Source organism: Macaca thibetana, chromosome 6 (genome assembly GCF_024542745.1).
Source record: "Macaca thibetana thibetana isolate TM-01 chromosome 6, ASM2454274v1, whole genome shotgun sequence".
Classification (NCBI taxonomy): domain Eukaryota; kingdom Metazoa; phylum Chordata; class Mammalia; order Primates; family Cercopithecidae; genus Macaca; species Macaca thibetana.
This window is the reverse complement of record NC_065583.1, coordinates 13487181-13501220: the sequence shown is the minus strand read 5'-3', so window position 1 is coordinate 13501220 and position 14040 is coordinate 13487181. Positions and strand designations below refer to the sequence as shown.

The 14040-nt window shown below is 47.3% G+C and overlaps 1 protein-coding gene across 6 annotated transcripts in view; it reads left to right on the top strand.

Moving 5' to 3' along the window:
* TENM2 (teneurin transmembrane protein 2) overlaps positions 1-13198 on the top strand; it is a 1303382-nt gene extending 1290184 nt beyond the window's left edge. For all 6 annotated transcript variants that reach the window (XM_050794625.1, XM_050794624.1, XM_050794626.1 and 3 more), the window contains 2 exons: positions 9972-10102; positions 11737-13198. In XM_050794625.1, the coding sequence (XP_050650582.1) occupies positions 9972-10102; positions 11737-12498 (893 nt within the window). In that variant the 3' untranslated portion in view covers positions 12499-13198. The remainder of the gene's footprint in view (positions 1-9971; positions 10103-11736) is intronic.
* The last annotated feature ends 842 nt before the right edge of the window (positions 13199-14040 follow it).

Below are 14040 nucleotides of genomic sequence, written 5' to 3'. Positions count from 1 at the left end.
GCAGATTAATTCTGATTTTCAAGATTGGCATATACAGAAGGGCCCATGTCAAAATGGGCCTGAAGAATTCATGGGACCTTGGCCAGCAGAAGTGAGCTCAAGGCTGAAGGAAGGCTATGAACAAATGTCATAACGACATAGAAAGTTTGGAGAATAGCATGAAAGGAGGGGCCAAGAAAGGCAGATTATCTACTTCTCTGTGATAAGTGAGAAATTGGTGAAATGAATTAGCTGCATGTGGTGGCACATGCCTGTGGTCCAAACTACCCAGGGGGCTAAGCAGGGAGAATCTCTTGAGCGCAGGAGTTGGAGGCTAGAGTCAGCTATGATCATGCCACTGCACTCCAGCCTGGGTACAGAGTGAGACCCCATCTCACAAAAAGAAAAGAAAAGAAAAAGAAATTGGTGAAATGAGAGTCTCTCTCCATCCATCCATTCACTCATTCAGCAAATATTTGTACAGTATCTAACATGTACTACATACTAGAGATACAATGGGAAGCAAGATAAAGTCCCTGTGCTTAGGGAAATGAGCAAGGAAATCAGGATGGCTGGATGGCTGGGTGGATGGCTGGATGGCTGGGTGGATGGCTGGATGGCTGGGTGGATGACTGGGTGGATGGCTAGATGGCTGGGTGGATGACTGGATGGCTGGGTGGATGGCTGGATGGCTGGATGGCTGTGTGGATGGATGGATGGATGGATGGATGGATGGATGGATGGATGGATGGATGGATGGATGAATAGACGGATAAATTGAGGGATGGGTAGGTGGATGTGTGGGTGAATGGTTGGATGGGTGTGTGGATGGGAGGATGAATGGATGGATGGATGGTGGTAGGTAGGTAGGTAGGTAGGTAGAGAGAGGGGGAGAGAGAGATCCAAAGAGACCAGGGCTCCAAAGGGCTAATTTCCAGCAAGCAGGCTGGGACCATCTCACTGTTAATGCTTTGTATAGAGAAACAATAATGAGGACCCAAGACCAGAACCCCCAAGTTCCAGAAAACTCACAGCTCTTTTCCATGGGCCAAGGAGGCATCGACACTTAGGTGACCGGGGCCACTTGTCCATCCCCAAGGCAGGAATGGAAGCAGCATCTACCTGGAGCACAGTGCTGCCCTCTGAGCCCCATGCCACAGAAATAAACAACCTTAAAGATCAACTGTGACCATGCATTGCTTCACTGACAAGCCCTGGACATTTTGAAGTCAAACCCAGAATCCCCAAACACCAGAAACATCTGGGACCTTTGGGGCCCAGAAGCTATGGCCAAGTGACCTAGGCTAATGTCTGTAAACCCTCCTGTCCTCCTCTCCTGTGCCTCATCAGAGGCCCTGCTAGGGCTTCCCTGCTTACCCCATGCTCAGCATGACTTTTGTCCCCGAAATCACTGCAGCTGCAAATTAAAATAAGTCTCAGGAAAACACACACATATAGTATTAATATTAGGTAATGATACATGATATAAAGATGAAAAAAGTAGGATGAGGGCATGGAGAGTGATGAGAAGTGTCTCCTTTATGGAGGGGATCACGGACGGCCTTTCTGAGCAGGTAGTGTTGATCAGACATTTATGAAGTGCAGGGAGACAGAAGGAGTGTTCCAGAGACAGGAAACAGTGTGAATGGGGAGGTTGACTAGGCCTACCTTAGCCAGAGGAGAGAACCCTGCCCCACACGGAATGTCCCTTCCAGAAGCCCAGTTGGCATCAGACACCTTGGGAATGAATCAGCCAGAGAGGCAATAAAGAGAAACCCGCAGTGTGGGCTGTACGGACATGTCCCGCTGCCAAGACCCAAACAAAATCATTTCACAGGGCACAGTCAGCCTCACTGACCCCCTCAGCTACTTACGTGGCTCTCCAGAAAAGGCCAAAAAAAAAAATAATTAGCAGGGTTTACTGAATAGCAATACTGCTTTTCTCATTCTGGCGCTTCATGGAGACTCAATAAATGGGAATCAAATCAAGTTGAACTAAGTCCAACAAAACTGAATCCAGAAACCATTAGAGAGTCTAAAATAAAGGGTGGTGTGAGAGAAACGGCGTGCACAGGATGGATGTCTTCAGTGGGAGTTGAGGGAGAGAAGGAGCCAGACCAGGCACAGCCCACGCCCGGGCAGTGACCTGGGAGTGGGGATCCGAGTGGAGAACACCAAATTATTCTCTGCTGTTCACATGTTGGCTCATCTGAAAGCCCCATCTAAATTAGTCTTAATTTGCCACTTAGGAGACTAGCAGAGTGGCTGAACTCACTGCTCACAATTTAAGCAGAAGAGGTAATTAAGATGTAGTCAGGAGAAACACGAAGAACAGAGCCTTTTCTCTCCAGTACCCAGTAGCAGCAAAAGAATGGTGGCTGTTTGGAAACAGAACTCTCTGAATGCAAGTGGCAGCTCCTGAAGCCGGAGAAGGGTCTGTTTGTTCTTCCCAAGAATGCGAGGACAAAGAAAAGCAACCCAGAATACTACTGACTGGGTAGGAGCTCAGAGACATCTGGGCAGGAACACAAGTTAGCCTCCAGGAGCAGGCGGAGGGGGCAAGGAGTGGTTCCTTCTCACTCACAGGCTCCAAAGCAGCACCCTTTTGAACAGTTACTTTTTAAGGTAATATATTGATAATTGACATATCTGTGATGAAAAGATACGAGAAGAAAGAGTGTAAAAGAAAGACTGGGCCAGGCATGCCTGTAATCCCAGCACTTTGGGAGGCCAAGGCAAGAGTATCACTTGAGTCTAGGAGTTTGAGACCAGCCTGGCCAATATAGAGAGATCCCATCTCTACCAAAAATTTAAAAGTTAGCCAAGTGTGGTGGTGCACACCTGCAGTCCCAGCTACTTGGGAGGCTGAGGCAGAAGAATTGCTTGAGCCCGGGAGATTGAGATTGCAGTGAGCTGTGACTGTGCCATGGCACTCTTTTTTGAGACAGGGTCTCAAAAAAGAAAAAGAAAAAAAAAAAACTGGGAGACTACCTCCCAACAACCTGCAATGCCCTAGACTTTTCCAATTTTAGCATCCCAGGAAACTCTTCTGTCTTGGATACACTGGGATCTATACCCTGCCCCCAGCACTGCCCTATTCTGAGGTCAGTTCTCTCTGATATTAGAACCTGAGTCCATCTCAAGATACCACTTCTTGGCCAGGCACGGTGGCTCACACCCGTAGTCCCAGCACTTTGGGAGGCTGAGGCGAGTGGATCACCTGAAGCCAGGTGTTTGAGACCAGCCTGACCGACATGGTGAAACCCTGTCTCTACTAAAAATACAAAAAAATTAGCCAGGTGTTGTGGCAGGCACCTGTAATCCCAGTTACTGGGGAGGCTGAGGCAAGAGAATCGCTTGAACTTCGGAGGCGGAGATTGCAGTGAGCTGAGATTGCACCATTGCACTCCAGCCTGAGAAACAAGAGTGAAACTCGGTCTCAAAAACAAAGAAAAGGAAAAAGGCACCACTTCTAACCTTGCCAGTCACTTGCTGTGTGACTTGGACAAACAACCCTTCAGAGCCACAGTTTTTTGTTGTTGTTTGTTTTGTTTGTTTGTTTGTTTGTTTTTGAGACAGAGTCTTACTCTGTCGCCTAGGCTGGAGTGCAGTGGCATGATCTTGGCTCACTGCAACCTCTGCCTCCCGGGTTCAAGTGATTCTCCTGCCTCAGCTGGGACTACAGGTGTCTGCAACCACTCCCAGCTAATTTCTTCTGTATTTTTAGTAGAGACGGGCTTTCACTGTGTTAGCCAGGATGGTCTCGATCTCCTGACCTCGTGATCCGCCCACCTCGGCCTCCCAACGTATTGGGATTACAGGCGTGAGCCACTGTGCCTTGCAGAGCCACAGTTTCTTCATCAGCAAAATAGTGATAATAATAGCACTCACCTTATGGGGTGGTGAAAACTAAATGCATCACGACATGTAAAGTGCCTAGCACAGAGCAAAGGCTAATAAATGCACTCGTTATTATTTTATATATATGTATATATTTGTTTGTTTGTTTGTTTGTTTTGAGATGGAGTCTCTCTCTGTCGCCCGGGCTGGAGTGCAGTGCCGTGATCTTGGCTCACCGCAAGCTCCACCTCCTGGGTTCACGCCATTCTCCTGCCTCAGCTTCCCGAGTAGCTGGGACTACAGGTGCCCGCCACCTCGCCCGGCTAATTCTTTTCGTATTTTTTCAGTAGAGACGGGGTTTCACCGTGTTAGCCAGGATGGTCTCTATCTCCTGACCTCTTGATCCGCCAGCCTCGGCCTTCCAGAGTGCTGGGATTACAGGCGTGAGCCACCGAGCCCAGCCACGCACTTGTTATTTATAAGCAGCTATGGACTTGGAGGTGGAGAGTTCATAGATGAAGAGTGAGGACACTGTCTTTGTATTATTTTCTGGGGTATGTGGAAAACGGTCTCCATATCCACCTTGAAATAGATGCCAACCCTGCTCTGAATGATATTGCTTTAGCAAACTGGAAGCCCCAGATAAAATTTGAGTTCAGTGACCCTCCTAGATGTGGCCCATGATGATGCATATTTTCCCCCATCCCTTTCTCCCTGGTAGGTCTTTGGCTTACGAAGCCCAGGCACACTTTAGCTTAAAGTCAGATTTTGTGGAGTTTAATTTATCTAAGTGAGGGGGAAGGCACAACCTCCTTCTCACATTATCCTCTTCTCATATTTACACTTAACACCTGAAGATGCCGCGCTGACAGTGTGTTCAGAGGGAGAACGCGCTTTGGCGGTGGATAATCACATGCTGTGAAGAACGTGAGAAGAGGAGAGTCATGAGCTATTAGGTGGTGCCACAGTGCCAGCTCCTGCCCAAGCAATTCCCTCTAGACAGACTGTTTAGGGAGCCTGTTACCAGATAACACCAATTACTTCTAAAGGAGGAGACGTGTTGTGTTGTCTCAGAAATGCCTTCCGCAGCATGGAGGAGGAGTCACTAGAATAAACATTTCCAAAGGGGTTGAGACTCAGAAACCAGCCATGTTAGAAAATTTAAAGGAGAGGAAGGAGGGAAAGGGGAGGGAGAGGAAGAGGAAGAAGGGGAGGAAGAGGAAGAAGAAGTGGAAGAAGAGGAAGAATAGAAAAAGGAAGAGGAAGGAGGAAGAAGAACTATACAAACTAGGACATAAGGCATTGCTCTTCATGGGAATGGCCACTGAAATTCCTGGTCACAGAGGCAGGAGGGCTCTTAACATCACTTTCGCCTCCTCAAGGGATCCTGAGCTAGGGAGAGAGAGATCCCTGGGGGAAAAAGATCCCGATGGGGAGAGTCTTCTAAAGATAAGGCCTTCTCGGCCCAGTGCGGTGACTTATGCCTGTAATCCCAGCATTTTGGGAGGCTGAGGCAGGCGGATCACCTGAGGTCAGGAGTTCGAGACCAGCCTGGCCAACATGGCAAAGTCCCATCTCTACTAAAAACACAAAAATTAGCTGGGCATGGTTGTGGGTGCCTGTGATCCCAGCTACTAAAGAAGCTGAGGCAGGAGCTGAGATTGCGCCACTGCACTCCAGCCTGGGTGACAGAGCCAGACTCTGTCTCAGAAAAAAATGGAAAACAGGCTTTCAAACAAAAAATTTATACAGGAATGTTTAGAGCAGCATTATTCATAATAGTAAAAAAGTGGAAACAGGCCAAACTCAGTGGCTCACGCCTGTAATCCCAGCACTTTGGGAGGCCAAAGTGGGTGGATCACAAGGTCAGGATATGGAGACCATCCTGGCTAACACGGTGAAATCCCATCTCTACTAAAAATACAAAAAATTAGCCGGGTGTGGTGGCGGGTGCCTGTAGTCCTTGCTACTCAGGAGGCTGAGGCAGGAGAATCACTTGAACCCAGGAGGCGGAGGTTGCAGTGAGCCGAAATCGCGCCACTGCACTCCAGCCTGGGCGACAGAGCAAGGCTCAGTTTCAAAAAAAAAAGTGGAAACAACCCAAATATGTATCAACTGGTAAATGGATAAACAAAGCACACTGCATGCTCTAACATGGACAAACCTTAAAAACATGCTAAGTGAAAGAAGCCAGACACAAAAGGCCATGTATTGTGGGATTCCACTCATGTCAAATGTCCCAAACAGGTCAATCCATACAGACAGAAAGCAGTTTGTGGGAGGAGTAATGCAGAATGACTACTAATGGGTATGAGGGGCTTTGGGGGGTGATGAAAATGTTCTGAAATTAGTAATGATGGTTGCATAACATTGTGAATGTACTGGAAACCACTGAATTGTGCACTTTCAAATGGTGAATTTTATATGAATTTTACATTACTTTTTTTTTAAGAAAAAAGGGACACGATTAGGCCAGGCACGGTGGCTCACACCTGTAATCCTAGCACTTTGGGAGGCCAAGGTGGAGGGATCATCTGAGGTTAGGAGTTCGAGACCAGCCTGGCCAACATGGCAAAACCCCACCTATACTAATAATAATACAAAAATGAGCCAGGCGTGGTGGCAGGCACCTGTAATCCCAGCTACTTGGGAGGCTGAGGTACGAGAATCACTTGACCCTGGGAGGCCGAGGCTGCAGTGAGTTGAAATGGCACCACTGCACTCCAGTCTGGGCGACAGAGTGAGACTCAGTATCAACAATAACAACAAAAAAGGAAACAATTTACTAATGGATTAGATGTGGGGAATGGAAAAAAGAAAGGAGTCAAGGATGACATCCGGAAGGATGGGGTTGTCATTAGCCAAGATGGAGAAGATTGTGGGTGGGGCAAGTTTGGAGGAAGATCAGGAGTTCAGTTTTGGACCTGTTAAATTTGAAATGCAATTAGCTATCCAAGTTTAGTGTTCCGGAAGAGGTCCATGCTGGAGATACAAATTCTGGAGTCAGTATCTGCATGTAGATGGCATTTGGGGACCAAGCCTGGCTAAGATCACCATGATTGTTGAGTGGAGACGGTTGAGAGAAGAAGCTCATAGACTGACTTGAGTCTGGGGCATCTCAACATTAAGAGATCAGGGAGATGAAGAGGAACCAAAAACAGACAGAGAGCAGCTACTAATGTGGGAGAAGAAAAAAACAAGAGAATGTGTCATCCAGAAAGCAAAGAAAAAAGAAAGGCAGGAGAGTTCCACTTGTCAAACACTCCTGATAGGTCAAGCAGGATGAGAACCAAGAGCAACACTGGGCTTGGCAAACGGAAATCACTCATGACCTTGACAAGGGTGGTTTCAGGGAAGTTGTGGAGGCAAAAGCCTGATTCAAAGGAGAAGGGGAGAAGAATGAGAGACAATGAGAATAGAAAATTAGTTTGAGTTGGAGAAGTTTTTGCAAAGGGGAATTAGAAATGGGTGGTCGGGGGCAAGAGGGGAAATTTTTTAAACATTAAGCTGCATATCTGTATGCTGATGGGGTTGATCCACTGGAAGAGAGAGCAAATCAATGATGTGGGGTAAGAGAGAAAATTGCTGGAGTGATGTCCCTGAGTTGGCAAGAAAGAGTGTGACCAAGTGCATAGGGGGAGGATTGAACTTGCACAGCTCATCTAGAGTAAGAGGAGAAAAGCCAGAAATATGAGTACAAGTGCTGGTAGCCACATCACCATCGGCAAATGTGATGGGAGTTTAGGGAAATTGTCCCCTGGCTGCATCAGTTATCTCAGAATAGGAGGTAAGGTCAGCTACTGGGAGGACGGAGAAGCAGGTATTGGGGATTTTAGGAGATAAGAAGGAGTAAAATTGTCCAGGAGGATGAGAGGATAGTTGAATGGAGTAAAGGAACTTAGTAAGCTCACCAGGCAGCAGGGAAGCATGCTTTAAATTCCTGCTGGGGAATATAAAGTGACACGGGTCAGCATGGTTATGATTTTTACCCCAGTCACATTCAGCTGCACACGTACAAATATGGAATAGGCAAAGACTTGGATGTAACCAACATTGTGATTTCACCAAGCAAGTGTGGTGAGGTGAGAAAGGGGCAAGGGATCTGAGAATATCACCAAGGGAATGATGCCAGTGACTATGTGCTAGATAAGGAGAGAAGAAAAACCAGGAAGGTGAGGGATGGACGGGGAAAGGAGTTTGGGATGGATTGGAGGTACTAGGGGTTGTGTGGGAGAGATTAAAGGATTAAGGTTGTCCTGTTACAAGAAAGGGTAGGTGCGAAAACATTGAGGCAGTGGTCAGAGGGTGATATGCATGAAATTGAGATGATGGAGGGATGAAAATGATTGGGGATGACAGGGTCCAGAGTATAAACATGAGAGTGAGTAGGGAAAAGACTATCAAAGGAGAGGAGGTCATGGAAACAAGAGGTCAGAATGTTGGAAGGAGCAACTACCTGTATAATGAAATCACTAAGAATTAATTCAGGAAAACAGATGGAGGGAATGACAGTGGAGCAGAAGCTAAAAGCTTTGAGAAATGCAAGCGAGTGCCTCCTGTATTACAAATGCATTTGTACCTCCAGGTCCAGTGATTGCAGGTGAAGAAGCAGGGAGACCGATGTTCTTGGCAGAAAGAGTTTCAGTAAGAGCAAAAAGGGAAAGGAACCATTAGAAAACAGATTGAAGACATGAGGTGGTGGGGGCGGGGGGGAGGGCTGTGGCTTCCGATACAAATGTGAATTCCAGAGGGCCCAATAGAAGTATTTGGGGAACTGGGGAGAGGTGAAGCTGGAGCAGGAAAGGAAGGGATTGGAGGGTGTTGGGCATGATTTGGGGGATGCCCATTATAAACAGGGATAAGGAGCATAAGGAGATTAGTCCTGCTGGACTCCGTGGTGGTGGTGTTGGTGAAGATGTGAGCATTTCGAGGCACAGACATCCAGGACTCTCTGTTGATCAGTGTGGAAGGAGTCTTATTCTAAGGACCTGGATCATTCAGCAGAGGGCAGGGCACTTGGGGCAGGTGACATAATTCCCAATGCAAGGACTTGATGTTGACCTCTGGCAGGTGATCTCACTCTGAGCAGCCAGTGCCCTCTCTTGGTTTCTCTTTAAAGAGTAGGAAGTCTGGGCTGGGCACAGTGGTTCACGCCTATAATCCCAGCACTTTGGGAGGCCAAGGCGGGCAGATCACCTGAGAGGTTGGGAGTTTGAAACCAGCCTGACCAACATGGAGAAACCCGTCTCTACTAAAAATACAAAATTAGCCAAGTGTGGTGGCACATGCCTGTAATCCCAGCTACTTGGGAGGCTGAGGCAGGAGAATCACTTAAACCTGGGAGGCGGAGGTTGCAGTGAGCCAAGATTGCGCCATTGCACTCCAGCCTGGGCAACAGAGCAAGACTCCATCTCAAAAAAAAAAAAAAAAGAGAGAGAGAGAGTAGGAAGGCTGGAGAAAAGGGCTCTCAGGATCCAGAGGACTCTGCTTTCCATCTGCGTCCAGCTCTTCGAAACCCCTTTCCATAGTGAGCCAGCCTCAGTGCAGCAGCCCCAGTCCAAAAGGCTTGCACACCGATAATAAGCATCACTTATCCCTCCAGCCCACCCTTGTATCTCTAGCCTCTAAACACACTGTGTGGCCTGTGATAGATGCTCCATGGCCTGTGATAGATGCTCCCTTAAATACTTGCTAAATAAAGGAGTTGATATTTATCGAGCAGTTAATGTGCCAGGCACTGTGAAAATCCTTTTATGTGGATTTCCTCCTTTGATCCTCATAACAACCCAATGAAACTGACACAGTTATTATCCCAATTCATATCTGAGGAACCTGAGGCTCAGAGAGGGGCTGGGACTTGCCCAAGGTCACACAGCCAGGGGATTTGAAGCTAGATCTGTCTTATTCGAGCAAGGGCCTTCTTAATCACCACATGGCGGTTCTCAACTGACCAAGTTTGGAAAGACATCTACTTCCTAAAACCCATGTATGGAAGCCCTGGGTCTGGACCCAGGAGATAGTCACGAACTCTTCCCCCCTCCCCTTTGGACCCTACACCCAGCCACCCATTTTATTTTGTTCTCTCTTTAAGCTCCGCTGCTGCTCTCCATCCATCGTGATTTCAGAAACCTTTCTTTTTGTTTCCACCATAGATGTGAAAAGCTGGCTTGTGATGTTTGGATTTCAGCTTAGCAACATCATTCCTGGCTTCCCAAGAGCCAAAATGTATTTCGTGCCTCCTCCCTATGAACTGTCAGAGAGTCAAGCAAGTGAGAATGGACAGGTAAGCGGAGGTTCCTGCCAAGAATCCAAATGATTGTCATCATTCCCTTTTGCAAACAGAACCTCGTGGGAGCCAAGGGCATGCCAGTGCAGGAAAACATTGGAGCTGGGTATAAAAGGTGTGGGACACATTGAGACTTCCCAGGAAAGTGAATGTCAGTGCTGTCACCTGTCTGGCACAGCACATATTTCTTACTAACTTCGATTATTGCCTTAATTGTGGTATCATTATCTGTTCAGTAGAATACCCTTGAGTCACTCCTTGATTAACAACAGCACAGAGAAATCTAGCAGCAACCTACCATCTGCACTGCCTATAAGATCATAACCCTTTCAGCTTTTATGGGACATCATAAAACTGTGGTTTGCAGTTTCCGTCCCATTAAAGAACATTTTTATGCCCCACATAAAACCTCGGCGCTTTATGGCCAAACGTATACGGATTGAGTTTTCAGAACATAATTTGTGCTTGGGTCTTTCTGTGATGACCTAGGGGTGGTCAGTTTCCATCTGGGTGCAGCTGAGACCTCTGCTGCAATCGGATGGGAGGGGTTCAGATAACCCCTGCTACAGAACCGGCGCTCAGCCCTATCAAAGTCTGAAAGGCCTCAGCTGCTCTGAATAATTGTCCAGATTGTGTAACTATAGAGAGGCAAGGAGGAGCTGCTGGGTAATTGAGAACAGCGTTCCTCAGTCCTGCCCCTTGGGGACCACTCAGTGGATGAGTAGCCATCATTTCTCTCATTTATCTAAGTGCCGTTACCTCCCAAACGCAGCCTCTCCCATTATCCCAGCCTGTCACCCAACCACCAATTGAGACAAGTTGTAATTTGCGAGTGGAGAGCTCAAGGCCAAGGAGATAATGGTGATTTCATCCCCTGCAGAACCAGGGCAAGGATCCAAAGCAACTGCCTCAAAGCCGGGGGATATTCCCTCTCGCCCTTGAAGCCTGAATCTCTCAGCCTGATGCTACTCAACTGTTCCTATGCACACAGATCACCCAGGGCATGTTGTTCACACGTAGCCTCTGACTCAGTTGTTCTGGAGTGAGGCCTGAGATTCTGTTTTTTGAACAGGACGGGTCCTAGTGATTCCTCTGCAGCTGGCTATACTTTGAGTGGCAAGGTCTTAACCCAAGGAAGTTAATGAATATCCAAGTCATTGGCCTCCGGGAAATCTAGGTTACAGTGGTGGGGTTTGAGGCTCTTCAAATCAGCATCCTGCCCTTTGTGTCAGGACGTTCCTGGGTCTGAAGCTGGCAAGGCAGTTGCCAACCATCAGAGTGCAGAACAGGGCTCTTCCCAAGTGGTGGCTTGACCTGGTAAGTGTGTAGGCGTGGGTGCCCATGCCAGCAAGGGGCAAACCTCCTTTACCATTTTTTTTAGTTAGTGGCGATTGCAAGATGGACAGGCCACACCATCAGAGCATTAGTAATCAACCAGTCATCCATAGTTCAGAGCACTGGTAATCAACCAGCTGTCCATAGTTCCAAAAAGTAGGACTCCATCAGCTCAGATCTGGACAGACCCAACACTAGTTCTTGCAGGAGAGTTCCAAGCCTTTCTCTTTGTGACTCCTTTTGAGTGAGCTGCCCAGCTCATCTTCTCAGCCTTCTCTGTTTTCTTATCCCCACAGCTCATTACAGGTGTCCAACAGACAACGGAGAGACATAACCAGGCCTTCATGGCTCTGGAAGGGCAGGTCATTACTAAAAAGCTCCACGCCAGCATCCGAGAGAAAGCGGGTCACTGGTTTGCCACCACCACGCCCATCATTGGCAAAGGCATCATGTTCGCCATCAAAGAAGGGCGGGTGACCACGGGCGTGTCCAGCATCGCCAGCGAGGACAGCCGCAAGGTGGCGTCTGTGCTGAACAACGCCTACTACCTGGACAAGATGCACTACAGCATCGAGGGCAAGGACACCCACTACTTTGTGAAGATTGGCTCAGCCGATGGCGACCTGGTCACGTTGGGTACCACCATCGGCCGCAAGGTGCTGGAGAGCGGGGTAAACGTGACCGTGTCCCAGCCCACGCTGCTGGTCAACGGCAGGACTCGAAGGTTCACGAACATTGAGTTCCAGTACTCCACGCTGCTGCTCAGCATCCGCTATGGCCTCACCCCCGACACCCTGGATGAAGAGAAGGCCCGCGTCCTGGACCAGGCGAGACAGAGGGCCCTGGGCACGGCCTGGGCCAAGGAGCAGCAGAAAGCCAGGGACGGGAGAGAGGGGAGCCGCCTGTGGACTGAGGGCGAGAAGCAGCAGCTTCTGAGCACCGGGCGTGTGCAAGGGTACGAGGGATATTACGTGCTTCCCGTGGAGCAATACCCAGAGCTTGCAGACAGTAGCAGCAACATCCAGTTTTTAAGACAGAATGAGATGGGAAAGAGGTAACAAAATAATCTGCTGCCATTCCTTGTCTGAATGGCTCAGCAGGAGTAACTGTTATCTCCTCTCCTAAGGAGATGAAGACCTAACAGGGGCACTGAGGCTGGGCTGCTTTAGGAGACCAAGTGGCAAGAAAGCTCACATTTTTTGAGTTCAAATGCTACTGTCCAAGCGAGAAGTCCCTCATCCTGAAGTAGACTAAAGCCCGGCTGAAAATTCCGAGGAAAACAAAACAAACGAATGAATGAACAGACACACACGATGTTCCAAGTTCCCCTAAAATATGACCCACTTGTTCTGGGTCTACGCAGAAAAGAGACGCAAAGTGTCCGAAAGGAACAAAAGAACAAAAACGAAAAAGAAGAAAACAAAAACAAAACAAAACAAACACACGGACCGATAAACAAAGAAACGAAGATGAGAAAGAAGGCCTCATATCCAATTACCTCACTCATTCACACGTGAGCGACACGCAGACATCCGCGAGGGCCAGCGTCACCAGACCAGCTGCAGGACAAACCCCTCAGACTGCTTGTGGGACAAATCCTTCCGACATTTTCGTTTAAGCAAATACAGGTGCATTTAAAACACGACTTTGGGGGTGATTTGTGTGTAGCGCCTGGGGAGGGGGGGGATACAAGAGGAGGAGTGAGCACTGGAAATACTTTTTAAAGAAAAAAAAAAAAACATGAAGGAATAAAAGAAATTCCTATCAAAAATCAAAGTGAAATAATACCATCCAGCACTTAACTCTCAGGTCCCAACTAAGTCTGGCCTGAGCTAATTTATTTGAGCGCAGAGTGTAAAATTTAATTCAAAATGGTGGCTATAATCACTACAGATAAATTTCATACTCTTTCGTCTTTGGAGATTCCATTGTGGACAGTAATACGCAGTTACAGGGTGTAGTCTGTTTAGATTCCGTAGTTTGTGGGTATCAGTTTCGGTAGAGGTGCAGCATCGTGACACTTTTGCTAACAGGTACCACTTCTGATCACCCTGTACATACATGAGCCGAAAGGCACAATCACTGTTTCAGAGTTAAAATTATTAGTGTGTTTGTTTGGTCCAGAAACTGAGACAATCACATGACAGTCACCACGAGGAGAGAAAATTTAAAAAATAAAAATAAAAACAAAAAAAATTTTAAAAATAAAAAAAAACAAAAACAAAAAAAGTCTAATAAGAACTTTGGTACAGGAACTTTTTTGTAATATACATGTATGAATTGTTCATCGAGTTTTTATATTAATTTTAATTTGCTGCTAAGCAAAGACTAGGGACAGGCAAAGATAATTTATGGCAAAGTGTTTAAATTGTTTATACATAAATAAAGTCTCTAAAACTCCTGTGGACACTGGTCTTGTGTGGAAATGCTTTGAGATGAGAAAAAGGCAGCATTACTGGAGAAAAAGAGGAGCTGCCCAAACGTGCAGAGACTGAGCTGGTATTTTGAACACCTGGCGGAGCTTTTTTTTTTTTTTTTTTTTTTTTTTTTTGAGGGAGTCTCGCTCTGTTGCCCTGGCTGGAGTGCAGTGGTGTGATCTC